The 24,317-nt window shown below is 40.3% G+C and overlaps 1 protein-coding gene across 1 annotated transcript; it reads left to right on the plus strand.

Annotated features, from left to right (window-relative positions):
- Positions 1–20,465: 20,465 nt before the first annotated feature.
- LOC122703442 (lithostathine) lies at positions 20,466–23,208 on the plus strand. The gene is made up of 6 exons (XM_043917728.1): positions 20,466–20,499; positions 20,797–20,904; positions 21,450–21,568; positions 21,780–21,917; positions 22,505–22,631; positions 22,917–23,208. Exons 2-6 carry the CDS (start codon positions 20,820–20,822, stop codon positions 22,982–22,984), a joined length of 537 nt encoding a protein of 178 aa, XP_043773663.1. The 5' UTR covers positions 20,466–20,499; positions 20,797–20,819; the 3' UTR covers positions 22,985–23,208.
- The last annotated feature ends 1,109 nt before the right edge of the window (positions 23,209–24,317 follow it).

The following is a 24,317-nucleotide window of genomic DNA, read 5'->3' on the forward strand; positions in this document are numbered from 1 at the left end:
CCAACTTTCAACCCCTCTGCTATTCCCGAATGGTCTCAATTTCAAGTAATCAGAGCTTGCCTCAGTTTACTACTACCTAACTGCAGGAAGAGCTCTGAGATACTCATTCGCTAAGGAATTAAGCACTACTATTGGCATAACATACTGTCTGACTCAAATGAACTCACAAATCAATATTCCATAGTGTAAGCTGGGGAGAGGAGAAACAAGTTCCCTTTCATTTTTTTTTAACAACCTAAATGTCCATTGGCAGATGAATAAATAAAGAAGTTGTGATACATATGCGCAATAGAATATTAGTCATAAAAAGGAACAAATCTGAGTCAGTATAACTGAAGTGGATGAACCTAGAGTCTGTGAGTTAAGTGAGTCAGAGTGAGAAAAACCTAGAAAAACACTACTGATGAACCTATTTGCAGGGCAGGACTAGAGACACAGACACAGAGAATGTACTTGTGGACACAGTGGGGGAAGGAGGGGAGGGGGAAAAGTTGACAGTGTAGCACTGACATGTATACACTACCGTGTATAAAATAGATAGTTAGTGGGTAGCTGCTATATAACACAGGGAGTCCAGCCAAGGTGCTCTGTGATGACCTAGAGGGGTGGGAGGGAGGCTCACAAGGGAGAAGAAATTACTTCCACATGGTTGTATGGCAGAAACCAACACAACATTGTAGATCAATCATCCTCCAGCTAAAATTCTTTTTTAATCTACATAATATTGTCAATGTTTCCTCCATTTGTAAGCCCCCACTGTGTTTTCTTTTAAAGCACTATTAATAATTATATACACATAGCTGTTCGCATCCACATTGTAGCCCCTAGTCCCTAGTGAGTCACTGAAGTCTGAACCGAGACATACTGTCAGTATAAAGTGCAACTGAGGTCTTGAAGATTTACTGTGAAAAGCTAGAAAATAACTCATTAATAATTTTATGTTGATTACATGTTGAAAGGATATTTTGGATATATTAAAGTAAAATATATAATAAAAATTATTTTCACCCGTTTCTTTCTGCTTTTTATGTAGTCACTGGAGAATTTTAAACTATGTATGTGGTTTACATTTAATTTCTATTGGAAAGTGGTTATATGCAGATGTGTGCCTCATTAAAGTACTTTTGTCCTCATTTAATCTGTAAGAGACTGATCATTCACCCCCAAATATTGAAACTAAGGTTAACAATTGGCTCTTGATCACACTAGCAGCAAAAACAGATCCAGAGTTTGCTACCTACAAGAAGTACCTCTATGTAAAAATTCAAGGACAACATCAATCCCTTTTGATAAACAATGGACTTTGGTCTCAAGCAGGCAAACTTCAACACAAAGGTCTTTTTTTTCTAAAACTTTATATTCCTCTTAAAGCAATTTTTCAATTTTTAAGTCAGAATAGTGAAGACAGATGGAAAGATAAGGAGATCTCACTGCTCAGAAGGCTCAGTGGGGCCCATGCCTAGGAAATAAATGGTGCTGCAGGAGAGTGAAACAAAAAGCACTGCGAGAGAAGCTGTATTGCAACAAACCAAAGAGGGAAAAAAAGAGAAAAAAAAAAAAATTAAGTCCTTTCCTTTGAAGAAAATAAAGTACTTGAACTGATTGCCTGGTAATTTGCCTCAAACCCTCCTTCCCTTCCCGAGCTTGGCAGAGACTAATTACTCACATTTTGCATTTTGCTATGACAAACTGAGGGGAGATAAGCTTTGCTTTTCTTCCCCAAACACCTGCCACATCCTTCTTGCATCAGCAGTGATAAAGTAAGATTAGGCTGTTGTCATCCTACCCCAAAGTCATCCTCCTGTGTCCTTCATTCCTGGCCAGAACCCCTGATGTCCTGTCTCATTGTCCTGGGTGAACCCAGAATGTGGGGCAGGCAAAAGACGGGCTGGGATCAAAATGCTTGGCTCAGGAGACTGAGTTTTCCCACAGAAGGTACTTAGATTTTACACAGAGTTGCTTTGGATCAAATTTAGTGTATCTTCCAATTCTCTGTGTGTGTGTGTGTGTGTGTGTGTGTGTGTGTGTGTGTTAGTTGCTCAGTCGTGTCTGACTCTTTGTGACCCTATGAATTGTAACCCACTGGGATCCTCTGTCCATAGGATTCTCCAGGCAAGAATACTGGAGTGTGTTGCCATACCCTCCTCCAAGGAATCTTTCCAACCCAGGAATCAAACCAGCATCTCCTGCATTGCAGGCTGATTCTTAACCCACTGAGCTACCTGGAAAGCCCTAAGCTAAGACTCAATAAATTTATGGCAAGGAAATTCTGCAGAGGAAAAACAACCTTTCAAACTTCCAGATGGTGGGCCTATCCATCTCCCACTCCTTCTGCCTCTGGCCATCGCTGCTGAGATGACTATTCCACTGCTGATGAGGTGTCCTTTCCTGGTTCTGAGATAATAGAGTCTCAAAGGCTGAAGATAAAACAGCAAACTCGGGCTGTAGAAAAGCAGCCGTGATAATGGAGCCCAATGGAGATAGCTGTGCCAGGAAATATTTAGGTGTTGAATGTGATTTCAAAGGTCAATAAATATGCCACATGGATGCATCCTGACACCGAACCCACAATGATAGCAAGATGAGGAACCAGACTGTTTTCCCATCTCCTTGCTAAAAGAGTTTAATAGTGTCCCTTTGAGTTATCCTTGTATTTGGACATTTTTGCAGTAAGTTAACATTCTTTAAACTTTTGCTTCTTTTTTTAAAATAATTGAAGATTTTCTCTGAAGCATGACAAGGAGTAATAAATCACACAGTCTTAATATTTACTTACATTATTTTGCTTGTCATAGACATTTGGGGCTAGAGAATTCCAAAGACCAAGTTGTTATCTGGAGGCCTATTTTCCTCTCATTTTGAAATCCTCTGTGCCCAGCCCAGTGCTAAGTACTATGATATATAAAAAGTAAGAAAAAGACACAGTTCCTGCCCTTGAAGAGCCTTGATATGGTTGAAGAGACTTGTGCAGGTGGATTCACAAATAGCTCAGCATTTTGCCCACAAGGCAAAGAGGGTTATCTGCCCTGTCTTGGCCTGCTTTGCTATCTTCCTTGTCATCTCATAGACCCTCGGGCTCTGACCATTTCAGCACTATAGGTTAGCTCTTTCCTTCAGTCACCCACACCAATGGATTCAGGAATCGTATCAGTAGATGCTTCACTGTGAAATCTAAACCTAACCTTGTTTCTGACCTTTAGTATCACATATCCTCCTGGAATTCCTACCAACACATCTTACACTAGCAAATCCATAATCAAAGTTCTCTCCATTTTTAATCATAATTGTCTTCTGTTGTTGTGCAGTCACTAAGTTATGTCCAACTCTTTGCAACCCCATGGACTGCAGCACACCAGGCTCCTCTGTCCTCCACTGTCTCCTACAGTTTGCTCAAATTCATGTCCATTAAGTTTGTGATGCTATCTAACCATCTCATCCTCTGCCATCCCCTTCTCCTTTGCCTTTAGTCTTTCCCAGCATCAAGGTCTCTTTCAATGAGTCAGCTCTTTACATAAGGTGGCCAAAGTATTGGAGCTTCAGCTTTAGCATCAGTCCTTCCAATGAATATTCAGGGTTGATTTCCTTTAGGATTGACTGGTTTGATCTCCTTTCTGGCCAAGGACTCTCAAGTGTCTTCTCCAGTACCACAGTGCAAAAGCATCAGTTCTTTAGCTCTCAGCCTTCTTTACGGTCCAACTCTCACATCTGTACATGACTACTGGAAAAACCATAGCTATGACTATTCAGACTTTTGTTGGTGAAGTGCTAGGTGCATATATTACTGTTACCAAGCTTCTGAGTGGGCTTTATATCTCATCAGATATGTACACTTGGACAGGTCATGTCTCCTTTTTAAAGTTCAGATTTGTCACATGAAATTTGGATTACTAGCATCCATCTGACCCTATCCCTCCTTTAATCCATTTTCTAGGAAACCAATGGAAAATAATAAGACAGTGAAGTCAGGCACAAGCATCACTACTATTATTGTGATGATAGGTACACATTTGTCTATAGAGCATTTTTCAGCTCCTAACTGGTCTCCCATCTCTAGAAGATCTGACACATTTTAACTCCTATTCATATCACTCCTCTACCAAGGTAAGTACACAGAATTTATCCTAGACTTTTGATTTCAGCTTTATCTCCCAAGTATCAGACTGAGCCTAAATTGTACCTACAGCTTGGCTTCAGATGTGTCTCAGCATCTATATGGAAATGCTCAGGCCAAACAATCTTATTTATTTATAGTAGGATAAGGAGTGTTTTGGACTGGGCCATTGGAGAAGACTCTTGAGAGTCCCTTGGACTGTGAGGAGATCCAACCTGTCCATCCTGAAGGAGATCAGTCCTGGGTGTTCATTGGAAGGACTGATGCTGAAGTTGAAACTCCAATACTTTGGCCACCTCATGAGAAGAATTGACTCATTGGAAAAGACCCTGATGCTGGGAGGGATTGGGGGCAGGAGGAGAAGGGGACAACAGAAGATGAGATGCCTGGATAGCACCACTGACTCGATGGACATGAGATTGAGTAAACTCCTGCAGTTGGTGATGGACAGGGAGGCCTGGCATGCTGCAATTAATGGGGTCACAAAGAGTCAGATGCGACTGAGCGACTGAACTGAACTGAACTGAAGGAGTGTTTTAAGAAAGACTTACCAAAAAAAAAAAAGACTTACCAAGAAGAGAGGATCAGGCAGACACATCTGACTCTCACAATGCCTTCACCATGAGAGCAAAGGAGGGACGCTGAATACAGCATCATGATCATCACACAAAACTTGCCCCAACCCTGTCACTCAGATTCAGAGAAAGAGAAAGCTGTCTAGTCACAGAAACTTCTTGTTCAGTAGAAAAACATTGGAATAGTAGGTCTCAAGCAGGGGTCATCCCAATGAAGAGGTGCCTTGGCACACCTTTGGAAATCCTCTCACAGGATGTAAGATGGAGTAGGGAGATCCATCTTTCTCTCATGCTCCCTGCACGTGCTTCTACATAGTCCACATCCAGGTCTAGAGGGCTGCCATATGAGCACTGGTGACCTTGCCCATTTGCAAGCTACATATCAGTGGTAATGCCCAGTGGGAGACTTCAGCGGACTCCCTACTGGAGATTGGAATTACAGCATCAGAATGCCTACCCACAGGCCCTCATGAGGTACCCCTTAAACTTGCAGAAGCTCTTGAGGTGGCAGGAAGGATAGGGAGTCTGCAGAAAGCCCTACATCTGCAGAGGTGGTCAGAAATAAGTGAGATGCAAATTTTTTTCTAAAGGGAATCCACAATTATAATTCAAATGCATGATTAGAGATATCCAGGTTGCAGTTACAGGTCCTCCAGTCACATCCAGAAATTCCCATGTACAAAAACACAGTTTAAATATGATGAGCTACACATGTATTAGCCAAATAAGTGTTAAATGAACTCCAGGTTTCTGATGTCATATCAGCATCCTGTGTGGCCCATTTTAAAGGCCCATGGAAAACCATCCTCTTCATGAATACCTAAAGTCTAAATATGTATACACAGAGAGAGAGAAAGAAAAAAAATCCCCGGATAGTTTGCCATGGAGGATAAAATGAGCACACTTTGAGACTGTTAGTCTTGCATAAAGAATGATGTCTCCATAGAGAACTTTTGATTTTTTTTTTTTAGTCTTATAATATCTTTTTAACATTTAGTCTAAAAGAATACTTAATTTTTACCTCAAAGAAACAAAAAAGGGTCTATAATTGGGACCAAGAATAAACAAATTCTGGTCCCAGAGATAGATTTCGGCTGGAGAAGTTTGGACGAGACGGTGGGATGTGACAGATGGCCATGGGCCTCAATGAGGCAACACAAGCACCTAAGGCTGATGGTCCAAAGGGGTATGGGAGGAAAGAGTGGGCAGAGCATGCTGGAAGATGAATTATGATTCCAAAGCTGTTAGGTAGCAGCAAATGTTTGTTCGTCCTAAAAAGAAGCTTGCATGGTAGATGTTATCATCACCATTTTGTGGAGAGAAAAAAAAATTAAAAATGAAAACTGAGATGACATGAACAGCACTCAGACATGCAGTCAGCAGGGGAGTGAACTAGCATGTGAACATCAGAATAATTTGATCCAAAGGACTGTGCCACCTCACTGCCCTCATGCTGTGCCGAGAAAGTCAATGTTTCTCTTTAATTCTCAGAGGAATCCTGAGGTATTGACTCTATTTTATCGCTGATGAAACAGATGCAGAGACATCAAGTTACTTGCTTTATCTCACATAACCAGAAACTGGCAAAGCTTACATTGAAACCTATCCTTGACCTGAAAAATCTCAGTTCTTTATTCTTCCTCAAAACTTTCTCTAGGTAAAACCTAGTGTGCAATAGACTGCTCCCCTAACACCACATGCATGCCTATTGCTTGCTGGCGGGAAAAGTTTACTAAATAAACTTTCCACTAAAATTAACTCCATCCAATAACTTCCCCCATGGCTGCTTTTTGCTGCATTCCTGATTTTATGAGGTGAATAAAAGAACCTTAATACTTTATTTAAAGCATATATAAAGTGTATACCCAGAGGGACAAAGCTTCTTAGTTTATCACCAACTATCTCCCTGTGAGAAGGTTAAAATACATTTTAGAGTATCATTGAGACATTGCTTATATGTGAGAAGAAGGGTGATTAATAGCTATAATCACTGGCTGGAGGATCTCTGCTTTTGCCTTGAGCTTAAGCCAAGAACACCAAGGTAAGCATGTTCTGCTATATAATTCAAACACTTGGAGGTTTTCCTGCTGCCTTCTCCATTTGAAAGCAATGTCCCTGACCACTCGTTAGTACCCATTAATAGTGCTGAACTGTGAGTCATCTCCTTGGCAGAGGAGAAAGTTTCACTGATGCCCATTCATGCAGCTTGAGGACCCGCATTTATGAGCTGCTGGTGAAATTCAATGTCAAATTCTTGACTTTCCCCAAACCAGATGTTAAGACACAGGAGGCTAGAGAATAAATATCCAGAACTCAAGTTCCTCTTAATAAAATAGAGTAAGTGGAGCTATCCACCTCTTTTAGTTAGTAGAAAAATATAAATGCTCACCACAATGAGTAAGACTAAAATTTTATAATATGTAAAATAGAGAGCCAGTGGGAATTTGCTATATGATGCAGAGAACTCAAACTCGGTGCTCTGTGACAACCTAGAGCAGTGGCATGGGGCGGGAGGAAGGTTCAAGAGGGAGCAGGCATACATATATCTACGGTTGGTTCATGTTGATGCATGGCAGAAACCAACACACGTTTGTAAAGAAATTATCCTCCAATTAAAAATAAACAAATTAAAATTTCTATATAGGAAACATTGTTTTGAAGAAATTAGAATTTAATTAGAAATTTCATTTTAAAATTTAATCAGAAACTTAATTCCAGTTCTGCCACTGAACTTGAGTGAGTCATGAGTTGTTTGGACTGCAACTTTTGTGTGTACATATATATATGTATATATATTCATATTTATATGTTGTTGCTAGGTCATGTCAGTTGTGTCCAACTCTGTGAAACCCTAAGGACTGCAGCCTGCCAGGCTTCTCTGTCCATGGGATATGGGATTCTCTAGGCAAGAGTACTAGAGTGGGTTTCCATTTCCTCCTCCAGGGGATATTCCTGACCCAGGGATTGAACTTTGGTGTCTTGTATTGCAGGCATATTCTTTACCACTGAGCCACCAAGGAGTATATATATATATATACAGATAGATAGATAGATACACACACACACACACACACACACACACACAATTGACCTTATAAAATGCAGTTGAAACCAGATGTAAAGAACTTTGTAAAGGATATTGTTAATGACATCCACATGCTCCTCAAAGCATTTTTGCAGCATTGATCTCACTAGACTTTCATATCAGTCCTCTGAACTAGAAAGGGTCATGAGAAACTATATCTCGAGAAGATAACTTCTCAGTTACCAGAGAAGTTAAGTCTGAATTCATTGCTTGTCCATGCAAGCCAAATGCTATTATGGATTTAGAACACCAGTCTTCTGCTGGAGAATTCCTTTTGCTATCCAGACTGAAACTCAAGTAGGTAAGAAGTCAGAAAACCTGGGTTCTAGCCCCAGCTCTGATAATTATAGCCACATAGCATTAGAAAAATCTCTTAACTTATGGCTGTCAGGTTGCTCAGACTCAGGCCAGACCCAGTGCTAACGATTGAGGCACAGCAGTAAGCAAGAAAACTGTAGTCTCTTCCTTCACTGATCCCATAGCCCAGAGGGAAAGATATTAATAGGTATAGAGTAAATACTCCAATACTCTGGCCACCTGATGTAAAGAACTGAATCGCCGAGAAAGACCCTGATGCTGGGAAACATTGAAGGCAGGAGGAGAACGGGACAACCAAGGATGAGATGGCTGGATGGCATCACAGACTCGATGGAAATGAGTTTTAGTAAGCTCCAGGAGTTGGTGATAGACAGGTAAGCCTGGTATGCTGCAGTCCATGGGGCCACCAAGACTGGGACATGACTGAGAGACTGAACTGAACTGATAGAGTAAATAATTGCAATAAAGTACAAAGAGTCTATATGCTATGGGAATGCACAGAAGAAGAGCACCATTTAGACAGGACTTCAGGAAAGATCTTCTGAGAAAGTGATGTTTAAGGTAGACTTTAATGATAACTGGAAACAAGCTGGGGGAAAGAATGAAGGAAGAAGCAAATGAGTGTTTCATAAGGAATGAAAGACCTGTGTCAAGTGCTTGAAGCTGGAGAGAACATGGCAGTTCCAAAATACCATTTTCTCCACACTGATTCTTTCCATCTCAGACTCAAGACCAATCTTAACAAAGGTATCCAGTGTTTTAGTAGCTCTATACACTATCTTCAGCAATCCAAATGTACTCTTCCAGCTTTGAGCCTAAAAGAACTTGTAATAAATCTTCAGATTGCCCTTAAGACAAATTACCCTTGCTTGGACCACTGGAATATTATTAGGATCGCCTGAATTTCAATTTTTGCTTCATGATTTGCATCTGAATTCAGCAGAGATTCTTATTTCAGTTTTGAAGGTCTATCCCTTATGACTGATAACCCTTTTCCCCAAGACCGCTGACATTTCCTTGCATTATTTCAGATCCTCTGAATTCAGTACAAATTCCTTGGGCCTAAAACCACTGCAGCTCCCAGTGTATTGTGTTAGTCGCTCAGTTGTGTCTGACCCTTTGTGACCCCATGGACTGTAGCCTGCCAGGCTCCTCCGTCCATGGAATTCTCCAAGCAAGAATACTGGAGTGGCTAGCCATTCCCTTCTTCAGGGTATCTTCCCAACCCAGGGATCGAATCCAGGTCTCCTGCATCACAGGCAGATTTTTTGCCATCTGAGCCACCAAAGAAGCCTGAATTGACATTTATACTCAACCTATCCTCTTGAATGAAGAAACTGAAAGTCGCTCAGTCATGTCCGATTCTTTGTGACCCATAGACTATACAGTCCGTGGAGTTCTCCAGGCCAGAATACTGGAGTGGGTAGACTTTCCCTTCTCCAGAGGATCTTCCCAACCCAGGAATAGCACTGGGGTCTGCTGCACTGCAAGGGGATTCTTTACCAACTGAGCTATCAGGGAAGCCCTGGATGAAGAAAGTTGCATCTAATGGATCTCTGTTTGCACCTATCCCTTGGATGTACTGTCCTGGATTTGAAAGCCTGGCCTGTGTGAACTTTTCTATGTGTTCTTTAGACATGCTTCTTCTCATATTTCCCCACTCCAGGATTCCCCTAGATCCCCACCCCTAGATACACTGTAATTGAGCTCTTGTACAATGGTACCTAGAAAGTGAAAGAAAGTGAAAGTTAGTTGCACAGTCATGTCTGACGTTGGGATCCCATGGACTGTAGCCTGCCAGGCTCCTCTGTCCCTGGAGTTTGAGCAACAATACTGGAGTAGGTTGTCATTTCCTTCTCCAAGGGACCTTCCCAACCCAGGGATTGAACCTGGGTCTCCTGCATTGCAGGCAGATTCTTTATCAAGTGCGCTACTAGGGAAGCCCAATAGTACCTAAAGCTGGAACAATTATAGAGAAATGTATCACTTGAAAAAAAATTGAAACACATGCCTTAATTTCAACAAAGCAAATCCAGTATTCTGAACCTATGTCTGGATACTATGCAACTAAATTCACACATGTGGGCACCTATAGTTACAAAATATCTGAAGGACATTGTTAAAGCTTATACTGTAACTACAGACAAAAATAACTTAGAGCAATTCCTAGTTGCTCTCAAGAATTAATTAGACCAATATTCCATGCAGTAAATATCTTTACATAAAATGACACTTAAACTATGCATGAGGCTTAGAAAAGTTAACTAACCTGCTGAAAATTCCATTAGCAGAAAGCAAATAAGATGTTCTAAAAGTAATGAATCCATCAACCAAGGTGAAACCCTTCAAAAATGTATCATGTATCAGAGAGCAGCTAATTGGATCTTTTCAGCATTTCAGTCATTGCTGCTGAATGCTTAAATATTTCAATTCAAGTGAAATAGTGTGGGGTCTAGTACTGAGAAAGAAGAATCCAGGGTAGAATTCAATTCTCAACCTGACTTGGTCACTAATGTGCAGTGTGACATAAACTAACTTGGGCTCCCTCCCTGTTCCTGAATTTCCTCATTGTTATGTGGAGTTTATTAAGAGCCACCCTACCTAATGTACATGGTACATTTTAGGATAAAAGAAAATAATGGATGCTTTGGCAATTTTGACAATTGTCTAAATTAGAGAGAAGTTGGGACTGCAGCATTTGGATGACTTATTGTAGGGAGAACAGGAATAGTAGCAGTCTTTTTCTAGATCTAGGAATTGATGGTATTGTGTCTGAGTAAGTAAAGAGACTGTGGTAACTCTCCTGAAAGCATTCTTTCTCTTAGTGTCCATTGGGTTAATGTAGCTTTTAGCAAAGAACCCACGCAGCCCTTAGTCACAGATTTTCCCTTGTGTTTTCAGCCCTCTTTATGTTTATCAGAAATAAGATTTTCTGGGCTTAGCTCTTCTAATTGTCAAGTTCATTACAATGGTAAATTAAATATCTTAGAAAAAAATATCTCCTCTCCCTTGGTACAGAAGTCAGTGGCTTTGCAGCAAAGACCAATACACTAGGAAAAAAAATCTCTCCACAGAAGTGGGTAACAGTGATAAAGAGCAGAACTTTGGCTTTGGGGATTTTAATCCTCATATGGTTACTTTTGAGAAACCATGAACAAGTTATTCAAACTTTCCAAAGTTTCATTTTCTTCTGTGAAAATGAGGGTAAGCATAGCTGTTTCATAATGATGATCTGATATTACATTGATCATCTGCATAGAGCTCTTAAGTCCAGTCCCAGGCACAAAATTACTGCTGAATAAATGGTAGTTAGATGAGGGCTTCTCAGGTGACTCAGTGGTAAAGAATCCACCTGCCCAGCAGGAAACCCAGGTTCAATCTCTGGGTTAGAAAGATCCCCTAGAGAAGGGAATGGCCATCCTCTCCAGTATTCTTGCCTGGGAAATTCCATGGACAGAGGAGACTGACAGGCTACAGTCCATGGGGTCACAAAAAGTTGGACATGACTTAGAGACTAAACCACCACCCACCAGAATCAGATGAGCTTCTGTATTAAATAGTTTAGTAATTCTCTGATAACACTGAATTTATGAGTAAAGTGCTTTCCTGAGCTAGTAACTTCTGACTACTTCTACAAAACAAGTATTGGTTCATTGTATTTAAGGATATAAAGAAACTACAAAGGCTGGAAAAGCATTGGTAGGTTGATGTCCTCTAGAGAACATTCTTGAAAGTTAAAGAATAAATCAACTAACTGGTAAGCTACAGAAATGATCCAGTGGAGTCACTTCATAACCTGTACCTGTAGATCATATGCATGCATTTGCATCATTCCACTGAAAATTATTGGGCATCTATTATGACACTACCAGGCACTGAAGATAACATTATAATTAGCTGCCATTTATTATGTGATTGTAAGTGCTAGGCACCGTGCTTAAGGATTGCTGTACATTATTTTATTTAATTCCTGTCTCAACTCTATGAGATGGGTCTGTCTGATTTGAGAGCCCAACTAACTGTCTAACTGATTAGTCCACTATCTGGGCTGGCGTGGCAGCAAACATGCATGGGGATGGGTATCTGGATGCCCAGACAACATTATGAGGTAGGAATGACAGCTCCACAGACTTAAAGCATTCATACTGTCTCAGATAGCTTCCAGCCTAGGAGTCTTATTGGAGTCTCATGTTCCCTCCTGGGCCACTCCACACACCCAGGTTCCCTGCTCTGGTGGAGTCATGTAATTCCAAGTACTGCCTGAGGGCAGGGGCTGGCTTTTCTCAACACAGCATGGAAATATTGTCCACTTGAACTTGTCTCAGGAGTTTTCTGCCCAGAATGAAACAACTGCTTTCCCCTGACACTCCTCAGTTGTCTTGGATCCATCCCAGATTTGAGACATGTTATTCCTTTTCTGTCTACAACTTAGTTTAGGGTGCCTGTGTGTGTGCTAAATTACCTCAGTCCTGTCTGACTCTTTGCAACCCTATGAACTGTAGCCCACCAGGCTCCTCTGTCCATGGGATTCTCCAGGCAAAAATACTGGAGTGGGTTGCCGTGCCCTCCTTCAGGGGATCTTCTCAACCCAGGGATAGAACCAATGTCTCTTATGACTCCTGAACTGGCAGACGGGTTGTTTACCACTAGTGCTACCTTGGAAGCCCCTTACCTTATTTACTTCATCTTAACCTAGACCTCAGGTTGGTGTCTCCTTTTTGTTTCTGATCTAATTCTGGATCCTTCCTTCAAGTACAGTAGAAGCTTATGTCTCCATTCTCCCCTAAGCAACTAAGGTGGATCTATGAAACACAAAGAAGCAGGAAGTGAGGGAAAAAGAGAGCCTTGAACATTAGGCACTGTGTTTTGAGTGGAATTTTCTATGAAATGACATTTTTCTCTATTCTTCCCACTTCACACCATGAAATATGAAGCTAAGGAACAAATCTTTCCTCTAGTCTGAGTTTTTAACTCCAACCAATCCACAAAATCAGATATCTTGAGGGATTTCAGGTTATCTGAACTGTGTTCTTTCTGTTCTTAATCCTTCTTTGTTACTTTCTTTTTTTTTTCTTTTAATAAAATAATCTCTGAAAATTAGAGCAGTCTCTTCCATAGAACATATTTATGCATTGACCTATAGTGCCTCTTCTGTTCTTGATTTAGCTCAAATCCTAGTGTCTTGATGTGTATATACATATGTATGTATACACACACACACACACACACACATATATATATATATAATCACCCCCCCTTATTGGACTCAAATTAACTCTTAGAACAGGAAAGAATTAGAAACATACAGAAGGTATCAAGCTCTACTAATTTTTGAAATATATCCTGAAAGAATGTGTCCTTTGATACTCAGATTTTTCCCTGCTATTTTTTCATATATACATGTCAAGTTCCCATGTAAACTACTTCAGGCAAAGTGCTCTTTCTTCTAAAACTCCAAGGAGGTTGAGCTTGCAAAATTTAACAAATTACTACACTTTGAATAAAATTCAGTTCAGTTCATCAGTTGCTCAGTCGTGTCTGACTCTTTGCGACCCCATGAATCATGGCACGCCAGGCCTCCCTGTCCATCCCCAACTCCCGGAGTTTACTCAAACTCATGTCCATTGAGTCAGTGATGCCATCCAGCCATCTCATCTTCTGTTGTCTCCTTCTCCTCCTGCCCCCAATCCCTCCCAGCATCAGGGTCTTTTCCAATGAGTCAACTCTTCGCATGAGGTGGCCAAAGTATTGGAGTTTCAGCTTCAGCATCAGTCCTTCCAACGAACACCCAGGACATATCTCCTTTAGGATGGACTGGTTGGCTCTCCTTGCATCCAAGGGACTCTCAACAGTCTTCTCCAACACCACAGTTCAAAAGCATCAATTCTTCAGCTCTCAGCTTTCCTCACAGTCCAACTCTCACAACCATACATGACCACTGGAAAAGCCATAGCCTTGACCAGATGGACTTTGTTGGCAAAGTAATGTCTCTGCTTTTCAATATGCTATCTAGGTTGGTCATAATTTCCCTTCCAAGGAGTAAGCGTCTTTTAATTTCATGGCTGCAATCACCACCTGCAGTGATTTTGGAGCCCACAAAAATAAAGTCTGACACTGTTTCCACTGTTTCCCCATTTATCTGCCATGAAGTGATGGGACCAGATGCCATGATCTTTGTTTTCTGAATGTTGAATTTTAAGCCAACTTTTTCACTCTCCTCTTTCACTTTCATTAAGAGGCATTTTAGTTCCTCTTCACTTTCTGCCATAAGGGTGGTACCATCTGCCTACCTGAGGTTATTGATATTTCTCCCGGGAGTCTTGATTCCAGCTTGTGCTTCTTCCAGTCCAGCGTTTCTCATGATGTACTCTGCATATAAGTTAAACACACAAGGTGACAATATACAGCCTTGACATACTCCTTTTCCTAGTTAGAACCAGTCTGTCGTCCCATGTCCAGTTCTAACTGTTGCTTCCTGACCTGCATACAGGTTTCTCAAGAGGCAGGTCAGAAAAAAAAAAAAAAAAAAAAGAGGCAGGTCAGGTGGTCTGGTATTCCCATCTTGTTCAGAATTTTCCACAGTTTATTGTGATTCACACAGTCGAAGGCTTTGGCATAGTCAATAAAGCAGAAGTAGATGTTTTTCTGCAACTCTTGCTTTTTCAATGATCCAGCAGATGTTGGCAATTTGATCTCTGGTTCCTCTGCCTTTTCTAAAACCAGCTTGAACATCTGTAAGTTCACTGTTCACGTATTGCTGCAGCCTGTCTTGGAGAATTTTGAGCATTACTTTACTAGCGTGTGAGATGAGTGTAATTCTGCAATAGTTTGAGCATACCTTAGGATTGCCTTTCTTTGGATCGGAATGAAAACTGACCTTTTCCAGTCCTGTGGCCACTGCTGAGTTTTCCAAATTTGCTGGCATATTGAGTGCAGCACTTTCACAGCATCATCTTTCAGGATTTGATATAGCTAAACTGCAATTTCATCACCTCCACTAGCTTTGTTTGTAGTGATGCTTTCTAAAGACCACTTGACTTCACATTTTGTTGAAAATATTATGTAATGATTCTATAAATACATTCCATTTATGCAAATTTGCAAGGAGAGCCCACTTCCAGTTTGGAATTAAGTTGTTTCTAGCAGCTAGTACTAAATATCAGAGTGAAAATAATCTGCAATGTCTCCATTTCCAGACTGGTTTCATGATATTATATTTTTCCCAAAGCTTGCTCAAAAATGATTCCTCTGGAGCAATAAGGCAAGAAGACAGCCACCCTAAAGAGTCCCTAAGGTTTTAATATGAGAACAGTAAGCATTTTTCAGTGGGTCTTTTGACCCACTTTCATGCTATTACAGTATATCAACCAACAACAGAATTATATAATGTACATTAAAGTCCTCTTCATACAAAATCCTCACTACAAAATTGAGAAACAGAGATCCAAGGAGGGGAGAATAAAATTGCTTCCTTAAAATAAAATATTAAAGATGTAAAATTAAAATCCAAGTCTTCTGCACCTGTAAGGTATTATTATGAAATTAAATGCAGCTGCTATATTTATCAAAATCTTTAGGAATAAATATACTAGCATATTCAACAAGCGTTATTGAGTGCTTAATGTTCCAGATGCTGGGAATGCAAATCCATGCTTGACCAATAGAATATGGTATAAATGGCATGATATCATTCCTCAACCTGTTCTAAGACAAACTAGTCACTTTTTTTTTTTGCCCTTTAGGAGTTCTGATCATCAATGAAAGTCCTTCTAACCTGGTATTTTCAGGCTATAAGAGGGCCAAGCCATGTAGAAAGGCCCTGTGTTGACATGCTAGTTAACAGAACCAACTAAGGTCTCAGCCAATAATAGCTTCAAGTATATTCATATATGTGGTCATCTTTGAGGTCCAGTCCTCCATGTGACTGACACTGATCCTTCATATGACTCCAGCTCCAGTTGTTATCTGCATGAGAAACCCCCAGGAAGAACTGTATAACTAAGCCTAGTTAACTTTCAAAACCACGAGAAATAATAATAAATTGTTTTATTAGTTAGTGCTTTAAGTCACTAAATTGGGATAGTTTGCTGTGCCATGATAGCTAGTCACAAAAAGAGATAATGGAGAAATTATTGAAAGGTTTTAAGCAGGAGAGGGATTATAAATTCAGTTTATAACTGAATATTTTGAATAGGTAGGTCCTTGGGCATCAGATTCTGTAGCTGGCACAGATAAACACTATCTCTCCTGCTCTCACACTCATCCAAGTTTATTTGAAGCTTGAGGAATATTGGATGGAATTGAGTGAAGTTCCTCCTCCCATATAAAAATGGTCTGCATTACATATATTCAGAAGTGTCTTTTAAAGGAAAAAAAAAAAAAAAAGGAAAGGACCAGACCTCTTTTATAGGACTTCTGACTGATAAAGTACCAAGTCCCACCTAGGTTGGCAATCTACTATGATAAGACCTAATGATCTCCTAGTATTTATACCCTTCTATTATCCCATACCATATGGGACTGGACTAACCCATGAAGCCAAAAAGACACTGTAGAAATGACCACATGCAACATCAGAAGCTATGTTTTAAATGACATTACAGCTTTTTCATTTCTCTCCCTTGGATCACTTGTGCTGGTGGAGGCTAATCACCACATTGCAAGGACCCTCCAGAAACTCTATGTAAAGATACAAGTGTGGAGGAACTGAAGCCTTCTGCCAAGAGCCAGCACAAATTTAGCAAGTTAACGAACCATCTTGGAAGTGGATAGTCCATCCCCACTCAAGTCTGCAGATGACTATAACTTGGCCAATATCTTGATGAAACCTTTATTTGAAATTCAACAATCATTTTAGATTGATTTTATGGACTAACTCCAATAATTTAAAAACCATTTAAAATCATTTCTGGTCTTCTTACATTACTTAATTCCATTTTCTTTCATTTTCAATATCACATATTTTATAGAGAAGACAATAAAAATATCATATATATGATTAAAAGAACAATTTTAAAAAATTAAACTACTATATTTTTCTTTCTTTTTTTATTTTTTAAATTACAGTAACACATTTTTTAAATTTAATTTACATTTTTTAAATTATGGTAACACATTTATAGGAGACTGAAAAATACAGAACAAAGTTACACATAAACTACTACTATATTTTAAAAGTACAACACTGCTAATATACTTAAAGCTTCCTGTGTCCAGTTCCAACAATTTTCTTCTCCCTTCATTCAGAAGTAACAATTCAGAATTTTGAGTTTATCATTTCCTTCCTCTTAAAATATTTTAATATGTGTAAGTATGCCTAAATCACACATAATCCTTTTTTAATTTTTGTTTTTGATGTTTAAAACAACAAAATTACACAGCTTGCAAACTTCTATATTTTTATATCTTTTTCTCAACCTATTATATATCTTTGAGGTTAAACCATGCTGATGCCTGTAACTGGTTCACTCAGTTTCACTCAGATATCTTGCTTATTTAAACCACAAACTATTCATCCAGCTTCCTGTTAATGGACATTTGGCACTTTTTTTTTTTGCCATTATAAATAATGATGCTATTAACAGACTGTGTATTACATTCTACCTGGCATTTATATGCAAGTTGTATATTCCTAAAAATGGATAATCTGGGTGTAAGAAAATGCCAATGCAGGAGACTCAAGAGATGCTGCCTCCATCCCTGGGTCCAGAAGATCCTCTGGACTAGGAAATGGCAAGCCGCGCCATTATTCTGGCCTGGAAAACCCCATGGACAGAAACCTGGTGAGATACAGTCCATGGGATCACAAAGAGTTGAAAATGACTGAGCAACTAAGCATGCAAGAAAATTCCAGTTTTCCCAAAGGGTTCTATCAATTTACACTACCACCAGCAACAATTTGGTAGGCATGAAATTATATTTCATTTTGATTTTAATTTAATTGATTGCTAATGAGGTTGACATACTTTCATATATGTATTAATCACTTTGCTTCTTCTTTAGTGAAACGCATACTTATTTTTTGACATATTAACTTTGCTATTTTATTTTTATTTTAAAGAGGTGATATTTAGCAATATTTTATTTTATAATTTGTGCTTTTTAACACATGCTTTCTTAAATCAAAAGCACATTTTTAAAATATTCTCTTCTAAAGTTTTAAAATGCTGGTTTTTACATTTCACATCAGTTCTTCTGGAATGATTTTGTTTTATTTTGGTTGTTGTTGTTATTTTTTATATTTTAAGGGGTATGAATCTGATTTATTTCTGTCCACATAGCTAACCACTAAAACCAAATCCTTCAGCTTATACTTTCTGATCGGCAATGACCCTCCAGATTTCCTATTTCCACTTATAATAAGTATATTTCTGGGCTCTCTCTTTCATTAGACTACTCAAGTTTGCTCTCCCTGCAGTTGTACTCCTTTATAGTAAGTTTTGAATCATGGCCAAATAAAAGTTTTCACTGTTTTTTTCTTCAGAAATGTGTTAACTATTCTTATTTTTCCTTTGAATTTTTAGTTTATCAGATTATCAGAAAAATTCTGTTAGTATTCCAGTTGCACTCCCATTAATCAATACAGGAACAAAGTACATCCTGAGGGTACTGAAACTTTCTTTCTAAATATGATTAATTTCAGCATGTATTTAGTTCTTCTTTATAGCTTGAAAAAATTGTTACGAGATCTTGACTACCATTATCAGATGTATTCTTATATATTTTATATTTTTTTCCTATTTAAAATAGTAACTTTCTTAAAATTACCTTTGTTGGAATATAACAATTCTACGAGAATTTCTGTATTGAGCTCATATTCTTCATGCTTACTAAATTCCCCCATTGTTATTGTTGTTTATAAGTCACTAAGTCATGTCCAACTCCTTGCAAACCCATGGTCTACAGCACGCCAGACTTCCCTGTCTTTCACTCTCTCCCTGAGATTCCCCAAACTCATGTACGTTGAGCCGGTGATGCCATCCAACCATCTCATCCTCTGCCTCCCCCTCCCCTTGCTCTCCATCTTTCCCAGTGTCAGTCTTTTCAGCGAGTTGGCTCTTTGCATCAGGTGGCCAAAGGACTAGAGCTTCAGCTCCAGTATCAGTCCTTCCAGTGAATATTCGGGGTTGATTTCCTTTAGGATTGACTTGTTTGATCTGTTCAAGGGACTCTCAAGAGTCTTCTCCAGCACCACAGTTTGAAAGCATCATTTCTTCAGCACTCAGCCTTCTTTATGGTCCAACTCTCACACTCCATACATGACTATTGGAAAAACCATAGCTTTGACTAGACGGACAGACTTTTTTCAGCAGTTATGTCTCTTCTTTTTAACATACTGTCTAGGTTTTTCATAACTTTCATTTCAAGGAGGAAGCATCTTTTAATTTTATGGCTGTAATCATTGTCCTCAGTGACTTTGGAGCCCAAGAAAATAAAATCTGCCACAGTTCCCATTCTTTCCCCATCTATTTGCCATGAAATGATGGGACAAGATGCCATTGTATTTGTTTTCTGAACATTGTCTTTAAGCCAGCTTTTTCACTCTCCTCTTTTATGTTCATCAAGAAGCTCTTTATTTCCTCTTCACTTTCTTTTATTAAAGTGGTATTATCTGCATATCTGAGGTTATTGTTATTTCTCCTGGCAATCTTGATTCCAGCTTGTGATTCATCCAGTCTGGCATTTCACACGATGGACTTACTTTACATAGAAGTTAAATAAGCACGGTGACAACATACAGTCTTGACATATTCCTTTCCCAATTTTGAACCAGCCCATTGCTCCATGTTGGGTTCTAACTGTTGCTTCTTGACCTGCATATAAGTTTCTTGGGAGACAGATAAGGTAGTCTGGTAGTCCCATCTCTTTACAAATTTTCCAGTTTGTTGTGATCCCCACAAAGACTGATTAGTTCAAATAATTTTTTTCAAAGTTATACTCCCCCAACTTTTACTTCATAATTTGTTTTTCTTTAATCTTAAAAGACAAGGATTAATGAAACTCATATATATGCCAACAAGAGTCAGTTCTTGGCAGATTGAACTCTCCAATGTCACATACTTTCTAAACTATTAAACATCAGAATTCATGCCACCAGGTTTCCTTCATTCCTGTAAGTTTTTCAGACCAAGATAACTGGGCAAGGATGAAAAAAGCACAAACATCACCTGTTTCTGAGAAATTACTGGTCTGATGAAGAAAAAGAAGCAACAGCTGTGACAATTCCCAGCCTTTGGAAGGATCTCCTGCCCGTGGTGGAAATCTCCACAAATCAAAGCCAGACACATCCCCCTGACCCCTGTCCTGGCTCCTTTTCCCCCTTATTCATTTCAGTGCCCCTCCCTCAAACCTTCTTATAAAAGCCCAATCTTTTCTGCCCTGACAAGCCAGTGCAGATCCCTGCAAGAGAGGTAAGTGGGAGCCGAGACTAGATGAGACCAGTGACAGGGATTTCACCTTGCACATTTCAGGGAAGGTGTACAAGGATCCTTGTCCTCAGAGAACATGGGAGCTCTGAGACCAGGGGAAGCCAGACTTGGAGATCTCAGGTGCACTAGGATGTGTAAATTTTCTAATTTTTTTCCAGCACCATGGAAGGGGAGGGATGCCACCAAGATGGATTTATTCCTTGGGGACTAGATGGAGGAAAAGACAAGAGGTACAACAGGGGGTCTCTCACGCCCTCTCTCTGACCACCCTCCCTTTAGTTCTCTAGCTGCCTCCACACTTCATGGACACAATGCTGCCTTCCCTGGGCCTCCCCAGACTGTCCTGGATGCTGCTCTCCTGCCTGATGCTCCTGTCTCAGGTCCAAGGTGAGATTTCTCTGCCTCTAGCACTGGGTTCCCAGTGTATGCTCAGGGCCAAGAAGAGGAGGAAAGCTCCTGTGCCTCCCCTGGTAATGGGATATCCCCACACAGCATAACTGCCTGGAATTCCTGAGTCATCACTCCGTCCTTCAGGTAACCAGTGGTGGGAAGCACCCCAGTGGTTCAGTAACGATGGGATGAGGTGATTTCTATTTTCTCAGTAATTTATGTGCATAGATGAAGGAGGAAACTGTAGAGTGTCATTAACGAGATGAGTAGAAGGAAAATGATTGATCAACTCAGAGGAGAAGAAGGACTGGACTTTTGAATAAAGACAATGAATAAAAAGAAGAGAGATCATCATCCAATTAGTAGGTCTAGTTCATGATTTATAAAAAATCCTGGAGTGTTGGCAATGGTGAGAGGCAGTCAGAAGTTTGGTATCACCACCCCAAGCCCTGACCTCATAAATATTCCCCAAGGTCATCTTCCCCCTCCAATTCCCTCTCTCCATTTCACCCCATTCCTCTCCCTTATTTCTTCCTCTCTAGGGGAAAATTCCCAAAAGGAACTGCCCTCTGCACGGATCAGCTGTCCCACAGGTTCCATGGCCTATAGATCTTACTGCTATGCCTTGTTTAAAACACCCAAAACCTGGATGGATGCAGATGTGAGTGTTGGGATCTGCAGTTAGGGGAGATAAGCAGAAACAAATCAGAGACTGGGTTTGAGCACCAGGAGATCTCCATTCTCAAGAGTTTCCTGAGGATGAGTATGATGAGCTCATGTTTTGCAAACATACCCCTTCTCACCTGCATTGGCCCTTCCCTTCCTCTAGTGGTGTCTCAAGGTCCTCCTATGTATTCCCCTTCCCCACACAGATTGCCTGCCAGAAGAGGCCCTCGGGACATCTTGTGTCTGTGCTCAGTGGGGCTGAGGACTCCTTCGTGGCCTCCTTGGTTAAGAACAACTTGAATACCCAATCAGACATCTGGATTGGGCTCTATGACCCCACAGAGGTACACTTCCATCTCTCTGATCTGTTACTTCCAAAGGTGCCGTGGCCACCCAGGTCCCTCTTTGTTCCCTTTTGCCAGCCCAGAAAATACCTGAGAGATCCCTGGAGCTCACAGGATAACTAGGGAAAGTGAGAGCCTAGTCCCCAGCTAAAGTTAATCTGCCTTTCGTCAAGCTTTTACACAGTTCACACAGCATACCTTGTAATTCAGTTCATTGCGCTTGCCTGAGTCCACACATGCTGTGCTTATCACGTCAATGAAGATTTAGGATTGATGCAGTTTTCCCTTTTATAAAACAGACACTGTCTTGGAGGTTCAGAGGGTAAACATAAATGCACCCCGAGTGTAGTTCAGATAGGGCCATGTTCCTCTGAGATATTTAATTGATCTTTGTGATTATTGGCTATGAAATTAGCCAATAGAGTTAGGGAGAGTTTCCCAGAGGAGAGCTGTGGGGCCTCATCTTGAACAGCAGAGCTAATTCCATGATGCTGGGGAGGGGAATCAATCATTCCAACAGACAGCATCAGGCCAGGAGAATTTTAAAGGCCTTTCTATCTCACCCAACTCCGTCCTCTGCTCCATAGGGCTCTGAGCCCAATGCTGGCGGATGGGAATGGATTAGCACTGATGTGCTCAATTATGTTGCCTGGGAGACAGATCCTGCTGCCATCTCAAGCCCTGGCTACTGTGGGAGTCTCTCAAGCAGCTCAGGTAAGAGACATAGAAGGTCATTTTTGTCCAGTCTTTTCCATCCCCTCACCTGCCATTTCTGGGTCTGATCTTCTCAGGGAATCCTCCTGGGCTGGAACCATAATATTGGCTTGTCTTCTCCCATTCCTTCTCATCTCTTCTTTCTTTCGGTCCTCTTCCCAGGGAGTGGGAGACTGGTGAAGATGAGGGAGGGCCTTTGAAGCCTAAAGCAGAATCTGGGATTCCTCTCCATTGGGTTCTCAAGCTCCACCAGCCCCACTGACTTGAGCTCTTCTGTCTCTCCAGGATATCTCAAGTGGATAGATCATAACTGTTATTTGAAATTACCCTATGTCTGCAAGTTCAAGGACTAGATCAGATGAGAAGTCAGCAGCCTGACTGGCGTGCAACTGGTGTGCAACTCATTATGAACTTGGAACTAGGAATTAAGACCCACAATGGAAGGGGATATTCTCCTCACACCCCCAACCCAACCACCTCATTCTGACCTTCCCTCCTCCCCAGACTCAATTCAGGCTCTTTTGTGTGTTCCCTAACCTGACCCTGCAAAGTTCACAATAAAAATTTTAGTCTTCAATTGCCTGTCTTCTTTGCCTCGTTCTCATAGACAAATTGAGGAAGATGAAGTGGGAGGTCAAGAATTTTTGGTCAGTCTCTGCCTCATTTCACCCAGGTTCCTGGGGAAATAACCATATATACATATTTGTGTATTTGTGGTTAAGTACATCACCATTACTTCTGTAGCATGTGGGCTGTAGATACATAAAGACATCACTCTTCCATTCACAGTACTGCTCACACATTCCCCCAAGACACGTTTCTGATGGTGTAAGGAAACCAGTCTTAAGGTGTGTGATGATGTTTAGAACTGTGCTTCCTAAAGTATTAGTGTGAAACATAAATAGACTTTATTAATATTCATAAAATGTATGCAAACAAATTAATAATCTAATTAAATAGATAAAACATATAATCAGAATGAAAACCTGTTTTGGTTGTTGGTGGTTTTGGCAGATGTAAATGTAACCTGTCAAACTGAGTACAGTTTTCTAATACCTATCAAATTCTGTACTTATACCTCACCATGTTCAGCCAGCTCTGGTCCATCTAACTACATGTTGGCTTATTTCTATAGGGCACTTTATTAAAAAGGACCCAGTATGTCGTCTATCCTTGAATCTTAAAACACTGTGACCTCAGTCATGACTGGAGTTTGTGTGACTTTAATGTCTAGCAGGATTTTTCTTAACATTTTTTTGAATGGAAACTAATGTCCCTCCTAACTGAAGGCAAGATCCAGACTCTGTGTATCTGCGTGTTTTAAAACCACTAATCTGTCATTCACCTTGTCACCACCCACCCTTGTCACAAGCTTCCATTGTGGAAAAAAATATTTGGACCAGTTCCCTAATTTGGAAAAAAAACATTTATCATATGAGACCACTGATGAAATTTTCCATATGGACCAAGAACACTATGAAAGTTTCATGAGAGGATATTGCTTCTCAAATAAAGAGATAAAAATGAATGATCATTGTCTTTTTTTATGTTTCTTAAATTTCATTTCCTATTTCTGAGATAAACTGTGCGTGCATGCTAAGCCACTTCAGTCATGTCCAATTCTTTGCGACCCTATGTACTGTAACCCACCAGACTCCCTGTCCATGGGATTCTCCAGGCAAGAAT

Source organism: Cervus elaphus, chromosome 11 (assembly GCF_910594005.1).
Source record: "Cervus elaphus chromosome 11, mCerEla1.1, whole genome shotgun sequence".
Lineage (NCBI taxonomy): Eukaryota > Metazoa > Chordata > Mammalia > Artiodactyla > Cervidae > Cervus > Cervus elaphus.